This window comes from Thermobia domestica, chromosome 6, assembly GCF_964235325.1.
Source record: "Thermobia domestica chromosome 6, izTheDome1.hap1.1, whole genome shotgun sequence".
NCBI lineage: Eukaryota > Metazoa > Arthropoda > Insecta > Zygentoma > Lepismatidae > Thermobia > Thermobia domestica.
The window spans coordinates 123057953-123075743 of NC_137459.1; the positions used below are offsets into that span (position 1 = coordinate 123057953).

The window sequence follows — 17791 nt, forward strand, 5'->3', positions numbered from 1 at the left end:
AGAGCGTTCGACCTCTCACAGCCTTTTAGACAACACCAGAATTATCTTGTCTCGCCTGCCCTAAGCACTGAGATTGGCCTCCTTATACTTCTCCCTCTCTACGAAGATGAAGTTAAAGGATAGTAGTTACAAAAATGATAGAGGATTACTCACGAAATACGAGCAGTTAACACATTTTAAAAGACGTTTCGATGGAGCTTTTCTAAGTCGCAAAACCACTGGGAACTGTTTTCACTGCACAAAAGGACTATTTTGAGGAAAGAAGTAGCCAAAATTTACTTAAGTCGACTAGCAACTTGTCAAAACTAATTTTACGAAAATAAAATAACTGTAGGGACTGCATATAGGTCACTAAGAAATTGTTCGCGTACGGTGAGTGCCATGCGTGTTTGAGGTTGGCAATTGGGCTAGTACCATACTTTCCTTGGTGCATTTAGTTTAGCGTCCCTTTTTATTATAGTGAACCCCAAAATAATTATTTCTTTAGCTTTATACGGTATAATCTTTCCAAAGCCTGTGCCTCCTTGCTGGTTTTTGACGCTCCTAGTTTGGGAATCACTGGTCTGTAAATGATACAGCACTTAAAGTAAGCGGTAAGTTACTTCATTGTATACAATACACACTTGCTACTTACATTATATCTGTACTCCCAGTGAGAAATCTTAATAATCTTGCACACGTATCAGCTAAAAGAACGCTTCTACCGTCAATCAACGCTGCTTCAAGTTCCTGGAAAATGAAAGTTACAAATGATTACTGACTGTTACGGAATATCAGGAATCACACAACTTGCATAACGCGGTTATTTTGTTCCAAAATACTTCCGTGGTACGTACAACCGCGTTACTCGAGGTCTATAATGGATTTAAATTGAATTTGCTCATTAAAAATTTAAAGCAATGAATAATTTTAAAAATTGAAGTATTAATTTTCACATAGTAGTACAAAAAAACATTTTAAAAGTAGTAAAAACACGAAATAAACATATTATTCAGTTGTGAATGAAAAACGAAATATTTTATGTCCAACGATTTTATCCTGTACGCTCAAGATAGATGGTTAATTAAAAATGAAAAAATGTGTAAAAACTAGTGGGAGGAAACGAGGAAAACTCTTAATGTTTCCCATCACAAACACATAGGCTTAGTTCGAACAAGAAACCCCTAACACCAGAGGAAAGCCACCATCTCCATTCTTCAATTGTAATTAATATTGTCGTATCCCCAATACTAGACTTACACAGTATTCCCATCCTCACATGCAAACGTGCTATTGTTTAGTTATTTAAAAATAAATAAATAAATAAATTGACATATCTATTTCCAATTCGTAAGTAGGTGTAATAATAAAAACAGCCTTATTCAAAACTGTGTTATGCAAGGTATCTTTGTATTTTGTGCAAGTGAGTAAATTACTCAACATTAAACTGATAATCATACCCAAAGAACAGATATTAATCATAATAAAAGTTCTATTCAATGTTGTATTGATTTGACCAACTCGAAAATGTGAATACAACAAAAATCTATGTGCTTCAAGAAAAATCATTTGCACCTCAATGAAAATTTTAATTTTCTTATATTCAGCAGCTTTAGCATTCTTTGGTCATAGTTTTACATATCTACAGTTCTACAAATGACTAAACTATTGAATTCTACCAAAATCTTACTAAAAATATTTTCAAAAGAATTCTGCTGCTAATTACAAAACTGACGCCTTATCTGGTCACTCAATTCACTTTGAATAACATTATCATGAAAAAACTTTAACACGAAGAAGAAACACAAGGAAAATTGTATCGAAAAAATTAAACTAAAGCATGATTCTTTTACGAACGCAGATATTAATAATATTTGTAATATTTCAAGTACCTATCTGCTCTTGTGCTGATTGTCACCTTAAATGAACTGAAGTCCACCACAGTGTGCTGGAGCGGTAAATAGTTAACAAACATTACCAAGTCATTTACTTAATGTTGTGCTTTAACAACGTACATTATGTGTAAATTATCTCAAACACATTTCAAGGTGATATACAGTGTCTTTCTCTTTTTATCTGTTGACCAAGAAATAAGCCAGTAGTCGAAATGTGAACTCAGAGATAAAATAAAAAGAGCATACTACCGAATACGAAGTTTGGTTAATCACATAACCACAGTTTATTCTAACGACTATGGAAAAACTTCGCATTATATTTTGAATACCAAGAAATGTTCTAGTATCATGCGGATATAGAAACACGGCAATCAAGAAGGTTATTTTAACTTCATTTCCCTTCAGTTAATCTACATCTCCCTTTTAAGCTGATATACAAAATGCAAAATTATGAAATCGATCAATAAAAAATAAATAAATAAAATGAAATATATATATATATATATATATATATCAATCATATCTGATTTACAAAATGTACACTATAATTTTGTTGTCTTATACTGTTATTCCATTTCACAAAGCAATACTTAAGAAAAAAAGCAAAATGATGATAACACAATGACTCTGAAAATTATTTCAGGTAAATTGTAAGGGAGTTTAATTCACTAAGATATCCGTTAACTAATTTGCTTAAGCACATGTGAACAGCCTTTGTCCAAAAGAATAGTGGCGACCGCAATTCCAGAGAGAGAAAGGACGAAAAATTGTTAGCCTCTTGAAGATAAAGTAATGCACTGAAACATATGCCCACAAACTATTTCTTCTAATATTTGCTTCATTGTTATACATTTCTTTTTATATAATCAAATTTCAAATTTTAATGATCGTTCCTTTTCTAAAACATACGAGGGCCGATTTTTTTAAAGCTCCATGAGGCCACTAGAAGAGAACCAAGTGTAATTGGCGATACTCAAATTAGTGAAATTTGTTCATTGGAGATCGCATATCCTCCATAATAAAAGACTGACTCTGGTGTTCAATTATTGTGGAATAGTATGAAACGTTATCAAGTGCTATCGAATCAAGTGCTATCGAACGATTAACTACATGATGTAATTCGATTTATCCAGGTGGAAGGGCACAATACAACTGACATTCATCGTCGAATGATTCAGATAGATGTGCGTATCTAAAGGAAATGTTGATGTTTGTTAACAGCTCCCCCCGTCTCTCCCCCAAACGGGCCACTACAGAGGACAAGCTGATCACAGTGTCCGAAGAGGGCATCCATTCTGTAGTTACAGGATCGTCGAACAACGAATGAAACTGTGAAACTGAGTACTCGCATCTGGTGTATGTGGATCACAGACTATATCTGCAATACTATGATGATGATGACGAACGCCTGTTGTGAAACTGACTACCAGCGTGATCATATAGTTGAGTTAACGGCCAGGTGGCCTTTGAGTAGAACTGCCGTTACTGTGGACTACTACATTACAGTGATTTATGGAGGTGGCGTTTAGATGGAACGTCTTCCCCTGGACACACCTGGACAGAAGGATTGTTTGGGCCACCTAACTGACAAGAGAACGAACACCTGTGCAATCAGTCACAACGATACTCCATGTGGGCTCTGTAACACTAAACAATAGACTGTCGGAGTTCTCGCGTTCATACGGTTACCCTTGACATATAGACACTGACGAGAACGTCTTTGGTGAGAATCTATTCTGTCTCAGACATAATATCAGGACTGTAAGTGCCCACAAACATCCAGTTGAGCACGGAAGTGCAGCTTTAGTCCATATTCACCATACAGGGTCTCGACTAGCATTCTGGTACGGGGGTCATAAGTTAAGCATCTCACTTTCCTCTGGTCTTCATCCAGGAGAATATGACAAGTGCGTCACACATTTGTGAGATCATCAATCTGTACTCTGACCATATCTCGACACTTGGCGAGATCCCATTTTCCAGCAGGATAACGCCTATCCCTGTACCACCAGGACAACCTACCGAGCTCTACTCAGTATATGTCTTCTAGCCTGACTTGGAAGGTATCTGGACCGAATCCTTATCGAGTATGTGTGGGACATGATGGGAGGGTGTTTGACCCTTAGCTGAGCCTTGGAAACTACCACTGCCCAGTTACGCATAGTTCTACAGCAAGCAGTGGATAACTTATCCCAGACATACACTCAGTATCGCACGATCGGCTATCTGCCTAAGTAGCTGCTCGGTGCACTCAAACCTTAATATGGCGTCACCACCGGCAAAAAATACATAGAATCGCAAGGTGAAATGCACGTATGACCACAGTTTAACATAATGAACTATTTTTATTTGTTAACGTAGTAAGTTATTTTTTCAATGAACAACAGTAAGTCATTATCTTTCCTTCATGACAGTACGGCTCTCTTTCTATCTCACATGTAATCAAGCTCAGGTATACGCGTCCCCTCAAAAACGAATTTTCCCTTTAGGTTTTTACGTTCTAAAAAACACAAACAAATCAATTTCAGGCTACACATCGCATTACTGAAATAAATATATTCGGGTTGAGTCTGACTATAAAATATGGGAAGTTAGAAAGGGACATTGTTATTAAATTAAGTTACTGGCTTTGTCATAATTTCCCATCTCTGGAACACACTATGGATGTAGCACTTAATAAAGTTCTTAAGAAGTGTAACTGTCTCTACTCTACTTTTCATCTCATGATACACAGAAGTTTGTGATATACATAAATTGTTTCTTTCATATCCACGTAAGGGTAAGACAATGAAATAAATTTTCCTTCGCTATTGAAAATGATATATGAAGCTTACAAATTGCTACGTAAACTTGTTTTATAGTTTGCTACGCATAAAGCCAAATTTACAAAACATTTATCTTGATACGCAATTGTAAGCCTTAAACAAACAAAAATCGCTGAAATTTTGTACCATGCGAATATCGGCACGGGGACTGACATACTTTGTAAGAACAACAGGTTAACAGTGTTGCCAACCCAACATTAAATTACGTGCTTTCAAATTATTACATATTTCAAATCTACATGTTAAACGAAAACTTACCATATCAGATTTGTTATTCGGTGTTCTATTCTATTCTAATGTTATTCTGGTACTAAGGACGCTACAGTACCATACACATCCAGATTTTGATGGTCTCTGCAGCAGTAATAACGCAAGACAGATGGATGGAGCAAAGCACATCCAAAGTACTTTACTGCATAATACTATTATCGTGGTATGTCTGAGTTCGAATGAGTAGACAAGACAAGAAGAGGGAATTCCTTGGCTGGCTTTCTTATATAAATAAATCCTTGGACGTAATCCATTAGGTGCAAGAGGAGTGTATTTACAGTTCAATATTATACTGAAGTCATGATACCCCTTCAGGATGAGTGAACTATTGTCACTGCTTCCGGTGAGGGCATCGTAAAATAAAAAGTAATTTAATGCTGACTTCCGGCGAGAGATGATTTAAAACTCCTGTTAATTCAAATTCACGTCAAAAATGTCCTTACCAGAGAGAACTATATGTTTAAAGTATTTTATATTAATTTTGCCTCATATACTGTATGTGTGCAAACTACAAACTTAGGGAGGTGATTCCACTTGTTAAAAACAAGACACGAAGTTCTTATTAACCCATTTTCAGCAACGAACAGTTACGTAGTTACAGGCATTCGAAATCATGGAGAAATGAACTTTCACGCTAAATTTCTCAAAATATATGCCCACTGTAGACTCGTCACCTGCTGTATCCCAAAACACATGTTTCAGACTCTCACAAAAACAGCGCATGAGATTTCATATTGTATATATATACACCGAGCGAGTCAGAAGACCCTTGCCATAGTCCAACTCGGTGACTATTGAAGATATGAAAAAATGATAAGAGAGCATTTTGATTGCCAAGTTTGGGTTGTCAATCTAAAATGGTGGAATTTTCGTAATCGGACCAACCGTTTAAGCTCGACTCTGGTATAGCACCCAATAATAAAGAAAAATGCAACGTTGCCACGTCAGTGGAGGACAAGATGGAATGAAATAATCTGAAACGTGAAACACCCCGGGTCAAAGAGAATAGAAAGGGGAGCAAATTAAAGAACAAAGGAGCAGACCAATTTGCAGAGTCCACGACAGGAGCGTCAGCACCACAAGGGGGTACGGGCAGGAGAGAGGTGGTATATGAGGAAGACAAACAAAGGAAAATAAGTGTCGTTTTTAGACAGGTTTACTGAGAGAGGTAAGCGTGCGGAAGCCAATATCCCAACTGAAGTCACCTGTTTTTATGCCCGGTTCCTACCCTTGATTTATTGATTTAGATATGTGTGGAAGGAAAGGGCTAAGGGAATGGTTCTGGCTACAAACGCCGAGGTCACAATGGCCCTATTACGTAAGATGAGTAGTGGGGAAGTCAGCAGCCCGGGGAAGTGTAGAGACGGTAGCATCCCGGCATTCGCCTGGTGGGACTGCGAAAAACTATGGAAAACCGCAGTCGGGATGACTGGATCGTGTCATTCCTTGTGTCTATGTAATTGTCTATCAACTGGTGTTTGCTTGTGTATATTTCTTTTCTATATGGTCATTATTATTATTATTATTAGTAGTAGTAGTGGTGGTGGTGGTGGTGGTGTTGTTGTTTGTGTTGCTTACCCAAGAAGAAACAACGGGTCAGCAAATCCAATTAACTGGTGGTCTGTGATACACTTGAACAAAATTGGCAAGGTTGCAACCTGTACGTACACAGATCATTTGTCTAAGTGAATTTGATCGTTATCACCGGAGTGCAGTGGTGGAATCAGTACATAGCAGTTGGAGCTACCTGTGCCACGCGGCTATTTGTTCGTTGGGTGTCCAATGCGATGCTCTGATGAATTGTGAGCAGTTCTGTGTTATCGATTTAATCTGTGACATGTGTTTTGTGGACGTGAAATGTATTCAATGCAAGAAAAAGCTGAAATGGTGCTCCTTCATGCAGCTGGAATGAGTCAACGGGAAGCAGCAGCAGAGTATAACAAGCGTCATCCAAATTAGGTAGCGCCATCCCACCAACTCATTTCGATACTCATGGCACGCTTTAAAGCCACATGGTGGACAGGCCCCGTAGTGAACGACCACGAACTGCAACATCCTGCGACATGACTATTGATGTGCTTCCAAAGGTGGCAGTTAGTCCTGAAGGACCAACACGGAAGATTGCATAAGAGGCGTCCATATCTCAGAAGTCGGTCTCTAGAATTTTATTACGTGAACGATATCATCCTTACAAGATACATTTGGTACAAGCGTTATATGGGGATGACACAGACAGAGGAACAGAGTTCTGTGAGTGGTTTCATCGGAGACGAACACAACATCCTATGCTAGAAGCCGACATTCTATTCAGTGATGAGAATACTTTCCACCTCAACGGCTGTCAACATACACAACGCTGTGTATTGGTCTCGCGAGAACCCTCACAAAGTTCTTGAAGCGCACAGTCAAGCCGATCCGCGAGTGAATATGTGGTGTGGAATACACGGCAACGTGCTATTAGGGCCCATGTTTTTGCTCGATAGGTTAACATCAGACCAGTATCTACACCATCTGCACCCACATTACAGCCGTATCTGGATGAAATGCCTTTGGTATCGCGGCATGCATTTTATTTCCAGCACGATAGAACACCGCCACATTACGGCCGCACAGTGCGACAATGGCTCAATGAGGTGCTTCCTGGCCGATGGATTGGTCGAAGGGGTCCCGTGGAATGGCCGCCCAATACACCTCACCTCACGCCATTAGACTTTTACTTGTGGGGGTACCTAAAGTCCGTTGTGTATCGGAATAGACACACATTTGTGGAACAGCTCCAGAAGAATATTCGGAACGTGTGTAGAGCAATAACACCCCAAACACTTCGGCGTGTGCGTGGTAGTGTGCGACGCCGTATCTGTCTGTGCCACAAGCAGGAGGGACACCAATTTGAGCACTATTGGCATAGTGCCCAGGACTGTTGCGTCTGGAAGCAACTGACGTGCGTGCGTGAGGTGCATACATTTCTTCTCACTAACATGTACAGTAAACCTGTCAAAAAACGACACGACTTATTTTCATTTGTTTGTCTTCCTCGTATACCTCCTCTCTCCTGTTCCTCCCCCTTGTGATCTTGACGCCACAGTCGTGGGAACTGCAATATATATATATATATATATATATATATATATATATATATATGTGTGTGTGTGTGTGTGTGTGTGTGTGTTATTTCTGGTGGAATGCAACGATACGTCGTAGCGGCACCTTTTCAATGAGAACGGAGTATTTCCTCTTCTGTCGTAAAAAAGGTTAACGAGGAACTTCGGAAATACCAAATAGTAAATATATAAATTTACAGAAAATCGGTCTTCATTGTTTTTGTTTTCCTTTTTTTTTTTTTTTTCTTTCTAGAGAAAGAGTTGCGAATCTTTTTAAGTCAGTTAAATGTATTCAGGGACTAGAAATATTCGGACCCTTCTGTATATTTTGCTCGATGGCACGTCCTCGTGTCTCCCATTTTCATTCCTTTTTCGCGCGGTAAGATAAACCATAAAGACTCTGAACTAACCAGACTTTTTTTCTTTTCTGAAAAGACTGTCCCTCCTACAGCGAAATAGTGCCAACAAATTTGTCTGTCGCTGAAGTTCGACTAAACTAAAATCCAGTACAAAAAATCTGTTTGGATTTCACGTCTGCACTTTCTCCGCAAAGGAGCCTTTGCTCAATTATTATTTTAATGTATCCAATTAATTGTTTTTATTCATTATTAGGAAGAGGACTAAGTGAAAACACCCTCTATATTTCTTCCGCAGCTTATCCGTTAATTTAGTAGAGGTGTATAGAACATTTTGGCACCATGATAAGTATTCTGAAGAACATTATATGAACAATGTACCATATGTGTGTTGTTATTTAAATTAAGTATTAGTGGAACTCTTGATGCCTTTTGAAAACAAACAATAGCAGCTTACTCTCGCCTGGTTACAAAAAGAGAAAAAAGCAAGAAACAAATCACTAAGAAATTTTGATTATCATTAAGTTTATAGTATTACTAGCATATATTACCCGCTTCGCTGGGTTGAAATAAATAATTTAAATGCACACGGATATTGCTCATTTTGGATGATTTTAATGTGTCATCCCACCTTATCCCCCAAGCGCCAGGGCTGAAAATGACTTCAGCATCAGAAATGTCACTGTTCATTTCGGCAACCGCAAGAACTATAGATTAAACAGTAGTATCTGTCATTTTTGACCATTTATATATATATATATATATATATATATATATATATATATTTATTTCCCCCACACCCACGTTGCGGGCCATGGCACCGGAAGCGTCACCGTTAATCTCAGCGACCTCAAAAAATGTGGATTCAGCACTAATATCGGTTATTTTCGATGATTTTTAAATATCTCTTCCTCCCCCAAGTTGTGGGTTTGACTTTGGATTTAAACGGGATCGGAAGTACCACTGTTCATCTAAGGGATCCAGAAAACTATAAATTCGACACTGATAGTGGCCATTTTCAATCATTTTTATTATATAAATTTATATATATCTCCTTCTTCCCCTCCCCCACGTGGCGGGGCTGATTTTAGATTTAAACCGGATCGGAAATGTCACTGTTCATCTGAATGATCCAGAAAACTATGGATTACACACTAATATTGGTCATTTTCGATCATTATTATATATAGCTTCCCCTCCTCATTACTGCGACACACGAAATCAGAATTGTCATTGTTAATCTCAGCTACTCCTAAAACTATGGATTCGACACTAATATTAGTCATTTTCGATCATTTTTAAATGTTTATCCCCCTCCCCTACGCTGTACCCTACCCCACCCCAACCATCAGGGCTGAACTTGGATTCAAAAAAAACATCAGATGTGTCACTGTTTCTCTCATCGACCCCGAAAACTACGGATTAAACACTAATATCGGTCATTTTTGATCATTTTGAAATTTCTCCCCCCCCCCTTTCCTACGTTGCATCGTAAAACTGAATAGCCTAAAGCAATTCCTGCCCCTAAACTCATGTATGTGGAAAATTTGATTGAGATCGGTCGGGTGGTTCAAGAGAGATGGTCACAAAGGCAGTCATTCTTATTTTATTTTATTATTTTTTTATTTTACATATATCTCCCCCTCCGCTACGTTGGCTCGTCAAAATGAAACTATAAAAAACTCCCAAGGCCCGACCCTCATATATGTTGAAAATTTGATCGAGATTGGTTGGGTGGTTCAAAAGTTTGTAGGTTTTATTAGTTTTTATTTATACGTCCCCCTCCCCTAAGATCTACCGTTAAAGTGAAATTGCAAATATGTTTTCAGATCCGAACTTCATGTATCTTGAAAATTTGGTTGAGATGGGTCGTATAATTCAAGAGTTATTAAGTTATAAAAATAGTCACTTTCAGTCTTATATATATTGATTTTTATATATCTCCTTCTTCCCCCTCCCCTAGGTTGCACCGTAAAAGTAAAATGACGAAAACATCCCAGGCCCGAACCCTATGTTGAAAGTTTGATCAAGATCGGACTGGTGGTTTAAGAGTTATTAAGTTTAATCTATTTTTATAGATTCCTCCCCTCCCCCAACCCTAAGTTCTATAGTTAAAATGATATGATAAAAACCACCTCAAGTCTGAATTTCATCTATGTTGAAAATTTGGTTAAGATCGGTTGGGTGGTTTAAGCGTGATGAAGTCACAAAAACAGTCACTTTTATTTTTACTTTTTTGACATATATCTCTCCGCTCCCCTTCGGTGTGCTGCAAAAGTGAAATGAAGAAAACATCCAAGGCCCAAACCTTATCTATGTTGAAAATTAGATCGAAATCGGTAGGGTGGTTAAAGAGTTATTAAGTTTTATTCATTTTCATATATTTCCCCTTCTTCCCTGCCACAACCCTAAAATCTAATGTCAAAATGAAATGATAAAAAAACTTCCCAGGTTTGAACTTCATATATGTTGAAAATTTCATTGAGTTCGATCGGGTGCTTCAAGAGTTATTAATTCACAAACATAGTCACTTTTATTTTTATATTTATTGATTTTTATATATTTCCCCCTCCAACCCCAACCCTACGTTGCTCCGTCAAAATGAAATGATAAAAATTATCCCAGTCCCAAACCTCATTTACACTGAAATTTTGATCAAGATCGGTCTGGTGGTTCAAGAGTTATTAAGTTTTATTCATTTTTTGCCCCCCCCCCCCTCTCTCCTAAGTACTACTGTCAAAGTAAATAGCTAAAAACACTCCCAGGGTAGAACCGCATCTACGTTGAAAATTTGATCGAGATAGGTCGGGCGGTTCAAGAGATTAAGAGTCACACAGTCACTTTCAATTTTATAATATAGATAAAATTAAGATGTAAGAATCAGACATTTTAAAATCATCTTTATATGTGTATGTAAGACTTCTTAGTTACAAGACTGCAGTGATATGCTACCGGACATTATAATTATTATTGTTAATAATAATAATAATAATAATAATAATAATAATAATAATAATAATAATAATAATAATAATACCCTGAAAGGTATGCAACCTTGTAACCATTATGAACATCAGGTCCAGCGTACCGGCACCTTTATTTTTAGAAATAAAACTATATATATATATATATATATATATATATATATATATGTATGTATGTATATATGTGTGTGTGTGTGTGTGTGTGTGTGTGTGTGTGTGTGTGTGTGTGTGCGTGCAAACCATCACATTGAGCTTATGGTCAGTCACTAACTCGCAAATTATTCTAGTTATACCTACCTGAGTAGTCACACACGCAAAGTTAAATTTGTACTGGAAAAGCTTAAGGAACTGGGCCAAACTGGCTGCCTCCCACCGACCCCGAATCCCGTCATATGGACTGCAGTCTGAAAAGGATTGGCAGAGAAAAAAAAAATAGTTAAAAAGCAAGTTCAGTCAAATATAAATACAAATATTCGCAATTCTTATTTCATTCACGTTTATTATAAGAGTTCCCATCAGCTCGTGTCATATCCTACGAAATGCTGTAAACTCAAAGACAGCCATTAACTGAGTGATGTGTGCTCAAGTACATCTGCTCTATCACAGTTATTTTTGATTTCCTTGAACCAAGTTTCCTATGTCTTGTTTTAAGTAGCTCCAGAACTATATCACAATGGCTATTATCGAAAATTATGTAAATCTACAGGCACAACGCACACCACAGGCACGCGCGATAATAATCTGGCTAGAAGGAAGTACTAGTTCCGATTTAACAAACGACCATAAAATCAGAAAGAACATTAGTATCTCCATCTTTATTTAACAATGAAACCCTCACCCTCTTTCCTCTGTGAAGAGAATATAGAACAGCAAATCATGTAGAAGTCTGTTTTACATTGGCAGACTGAGCTTAATATACATACATACATACATATTTTATTTATATATATATATACATACATACATATTATATATATGAGTTAATATGGTCTTCCATCATATCGTGAATGTGTTCGCGAACTTTGTAAACTTAACCCATTTGAAAAATAGTTGGTATGAAGGTAATGATGGCCCACCGAATTCGGTTGAGATCAGTCAAGGCTGAAGCCTAAAATCGCCAAATTTCTTGAAAGTGGTCTGAAAATACAAGCAATAATACTACAACTCTCTTAGAAGTATTATGTTCAATGAATACTCAACTTCCATTTCTCAGGAACAGTATGCACGACCCATACAGTCCAAAAATTGTTATGAAGATTATCGAAGGTGTATTTATGTGGCTAGCATGTTGAGTTTAGATCGGTCACAAGGTCAAGTTCTCAACACTGATGACTAGACGGCTTGGAGAGGACTACTGCTTAACAAAGGTAAAATTCAATCCAATCGAGAGGCTGAAACCGAATTTCCATTCCTCAAGAACGGCTTGACCGATCTGATCCGAAATCAGCATGAAGGTAATTGGTGTCCTCTTTAACCCTGGAATACTAAACTTATTTAGTAGACGACTAACTAAAATTGACACATACATTAAATACACGTTAATAATATGGCATAAATAGTGCCCGTGACAGATAAATTACTCATTTAGTGGGTCTTCGGTGAGGAGAACATTAATAAACCAACTATGACAACAGGGACACCTGCAGAATTTTCTTCCACGTGGGGAGGCAAAAGACAAACACAAGCTCAGTAGTGAATATACACACATATATATTTGGATGCATGCATGCACATAATATACTATGTATAAAACATTATTTACGCATCTTACACAACTTAATTAACTGCAGTACGTATGCTATATAATATCAAATAATATATTAAATACTATAGTATGCAAGCAAATATAATGCGTATATTTCGATGAACTGAGCCTTATTAGAAAATCCAAAGAAGGGCAATTTCAACTGCATGACGATTCTCCTGTTTGATCCTCTGAATATACTGTAATCAATTTTATAATGAACTGAAGAGGAACCCAAATTATTCGCCCCTAGGCTCCATGCCGGCCGCTCCATGCTCCACTCTACTCAGCCTAAGTCAGTGTTAATCTGGGTCTGATGTACTGAATGTTGCTAATTATGCGACAGTTTTAAGTAGTAGAATGGCCACGAATACACTAAAGATAAACCAAATTTACACACTATTAATTTCTAAACATGAGTATATATTACTCACTAACATTTTCTCTAAATACTAATAACAAGCAGATCTGACTCACTGACTTGCATTTCAACTAAAAGAACTGGCAACAATAAAACCGTCTTCTACAATTATTTGATAACCTGCAAGAAAAGCACTGTAGAAGTGTGGTTACCAAAAAGCTATAGAGAAAGGAGACAAAAGACAAGCTAATGAGAAAATTTTACTCATGGTTAATATTCCATGATTTTAACCAGCCTGTCAAATTTCATTAAGTGAAATCAAGGCCTAAGACGAAAAATTAACTTTTTACAGGAACTGCTTGATAGAAGCAACAATTGTTTCTTTATATGTTCCATAGTTACTTTAAAAAATTATTAAAAAAAAAAAAAAAAAACTGCGGATCTACAAGAAGTCTCTGGCCACGGGCCCACGAGTCTGGCGAAATATGATGGGTGTTCTAAACGCTAAGCTACTAGGCTGCTTCCGACAACCACACATTTTCAAAATTCAATTTTCACAATATAGTTACTGCGTTATCCAAGCACAACGGAAGTGATGCTATAGTCCATGTAATCTAAACGGCTGAGAATGACCTCAAAAATAGAAGAATGAGATTGGTCAGAGAATGAACTGGGTAGTATAGAAGTAAACGAACAGCATGATCAGTCGGGGGTACAGGTTTGACTGCTGGTCCAGTTATTACTTTTCTATTCTAAATTTTCAAGGACTTGGATTTATTTATTTATTACTATAATTGCCAAAGTCATGGAAGGCCTACACGTAATATACCATGCTAAATCGACAGCCCAAATTTGATTAAGATCAAAACCGACGTCATATTTTTATTTCGCACGTACTCGCTTAAGTACCGAAAACGATAGATAACACTAATTATAAATAGTCTCCAGAGTACTGCGAAGCTTTGATACGACTAGTTAACTATCTACGGACCAAATTATTTTGGTTGGTAAACATTATTATTATTATTATTTAATCTCGGAATCTAATTTGCAGAGAAACATCAATTATGGTAATTCTAATTTTTACTGTCGGAAAAGTACAGCTGTAAGTCACACATAACAATGGATCATAGCGGTAAATTTTCAACGTAAAATAACGAAAGTTCAGATTATTATTATTATACCAGTAGTTACCATTATCAGATAATAATAAAACATACAGTTTAGGAGAAGTCTTCCTAGCTGTTCGTCGTTCCGGAAATTATGGACAATATCACATACTAGATTGTATATTATATTGTTTTAAATTAAATAATGTCACAAAACTGTTGGAATTTTCAGTAAAGAAGAGATGAACCTTCCACTTGGAACACCTGAACACTAGAGTTGCCAACATCATGCCCGCTTTTGATTCAACTGTACACTAACTGATAGGTAGGGGCAGGAGTTTTTCGCCCGCGAAAGTTTTCCTACAGAGCCGAGAGTTGGTTTTCCAACGAAATACGTCAGATTGAGTAAGGAAATAGGTATTTTGAAGTCGCGACAAAATGCGATAACTGACATTTTGAGCGAAATGTGCCGCAAAACACGACAAATTGCGAATTTTTAAAAACCTCAATTTTAGTTGTTAAAATACAGAAATAAAAAAGTACAATTTTTCAAAGGGGAGAAAAATTTAAAATTAAATAACTTGTGCCTGTCAGCAATATGGCTTCCAATAACGAATGCTGACTGCGAAAGGGTTTTTTTTTTTTTTTTTTTTTTTTTTTTAAATACAGCTTGGTAATCAATGATTGAAAGCTACAAATAAAAGTAGAATATGTTAAAAATGCAACATGCTGCAGTTTTCATCAGAATAATAATTTTCAGACGAGATATACTAGAAGATATGCACTAATGTATTGTATGTATGTGTTTTTACATGATATATGTTTTCGGTGTATAACTAATACAATGTGTGGTGTTTTGTGATGGTAATCGTGATGATACTGTGCTAGTGTATTTTAAGTTTTTGGACTTTTAAAAGAAAAAAGAAGTAATTTGTTGTCAGTAACTGCATAAAGAATAACTTCATTGTCCTAAGTAGCATTATTGATTTATTGCTCATCACTTATACTGGGCTTACATTAGAATTTGTATAACTTATATTAGAGTTTGTAAAATAATTTACTTAGCTACGAAATGAGAAATTTTATATCTCAAAATGCGACAAAATACGAAATTTTAAATTTCAAATGCAAAATATTTAATTTCAAAATCCGAAAAACTCCTGCCCCTACTGATAGGTCATCTCCCACGTACGCAAAAGTCATTACAACAAAGAGTCCCTTATTCTGCTGACACAAACATGAAACAATAGATGCTTTGAATTCCAAATCACTCTTCTCTTTGATGATACAAATCATTCTCCTAATATTTAATACACTGTCCAACATTTCTCTCGGACACGCACAAAACTTTCCAAAGACATTCATGAAACTACGATCCTTCTCTTCAATAATTTGTATTGACACCCCCTGTAAGAAATGAGGTTATATTCATTGAGCTGTATTCATGAGCTGTAGGTAGGACAATACCTACAGCTTAAAGAAGTCTTAACCCTGTACCGAACTCTATGCTTTTCTACCGAAGAAAAGAGTCGGACCTCGTTCACCGAAGTTATTCACTCTAGCTGCTAGGCTAGGGAGGGCTCAGATTTTTGTAAATCACTATTAGCACATAATATCGATTCTTCGAACTTTTCATTTGTTTTGTCACTAATCCTGAGCTCCCTCGTTGCTAAGCGGTTAGCATATGCACCTTTGGCGCGGGAGACCCGGGTTCGATTCCTAGTGGGAGCTCATGTGGTTCAGATCCCACGTTAAGCTGTAGATTCATTTCTCATACAGCCTCATTGCTGAAAGGGACGCTAAACTTAAATTAAATCTAATTGTCACTAATATTCATATGTTTCCTACAAAACAGTTTAGGATCCACTGCGGTCATCTAAGAAATGTGAGATTTAATAATACTTAGTACTAGTGGTTATTTAATAACTTACTACCACTGGTGCTGTGCGAAAACCAGAATTCTATGCTCCACTGTAACCCGAAATTTACACACATTCTTACACGAAAACTTCTGCAAACATACGCAACCTCAGCAAACATATTATACAACTAAAGTGCGTAATATCAAGAAAGTAATTAATAATTTCATTTCAAAATTTGCGTGTGAAAAAGTTCATGCGGAAAAAAAAAAGACACAAGAGACAACTGGATGCAATGGTCGCTCGCACAATTGGGCACGGAATCTGGAGAGAGAGAGAGAGAGAAACTGTGACATCATGGATTCAACCGAAGAACGAAGCATTCATGAATGTCCCACAGACTTAACTTAAAGGTTACAGTAAGTCACGAGGGTACAGCATAAAAAATGAGCATGTAAAGGAAAGAAATGTTAACTGTTACCTCAAAGTTACATAGGTATAAAGAGGATCATAATCATGTCAGTAGTAGTGTGTATCAAAGATATTCATCAAATTACCACACCCGAAAGAAACTTGAAAAAGCGTGCACTATCAGTAACAGCGCTCACTGACGTGAACTGCATGTAACAAAGTACCTTTTTGTCGTCACAGTTAGTGGAAAATCTCATGTAAATCTACTGTCTACTATTGCATATAATCAGTTTTACAAAACAAAAACAGGATCACAAAAATATCTCAATATACTTGCAGACGTGTTACAGATCTTGCCAGTAAAACTAGAATTGCTTTTTCAGTCTTGGAACATCGCCAGAGGCTTACCAAGCATTTAAATCCACTCAAATGATGAAAAACGGTTCTCTAGTAATTTAGTAATATGCATAACGTTTGCGTAAATATGAAATCTGCTGAAATAAACGGTCGTTATAAGAACATAAACGTACGTTTTTCGTCACAACGTCCGACGTAGGGATACAGAACCATCTTTAGTAGTTCAAGCTATTTGGTAGACAATTTTCTAGTTCATAATAACAGAATAATCATCCTTGAATGCAAGCTGTCTCATATTTTAAATTACGAAGTTCAATTAGGAGCCAGCCCAATAAACATGAACAAACGTATCATTTTGCTGCCAATGTGTCGTATCCCAATGCTTATGGTTGTATTGTAATACCAATGCAGCTGTAATAAAACCAACAAGATTTCAGATTATAAAATTACAGCCGGAAAAGCAAGTCCCTGAATAAACATATTTCTTAATCGAAAGTTATTTGTCGAAGTAAACAGAATTTTGCATGATTGAAATACGCT

At 36.8% G+C, this 17791-nt stretch overlaps 1 protein-coding gene across 2 annotated transcripts in view; it reads right to left on the reverse strand.

The window, feature by feature from the left end:
- lgs (BCL9 domain-containing protein legless) overlaps nt 1-17791 on the reverse strand; it is a 158785-nt gene that overhangs the window by 130774 nt on the left and 10220 nt on the right. For both annotated transcript variants that reach the window (XM_081762029.1, XM_081762027.1), the window contains exons 2-3: nt 11708-11814; nt 635-729 (exon numbers count right to left, since the gene is read on the reverse strand). In XM_081762029.1, coding sequence (XP_081618155.1) covers nt 635-729; nt 11708-11814 — 202 coding nt within the window. The remainder of the gene's footprint in view (nt 1-634; nt 730-11707; nt 11815-17791) is intronic.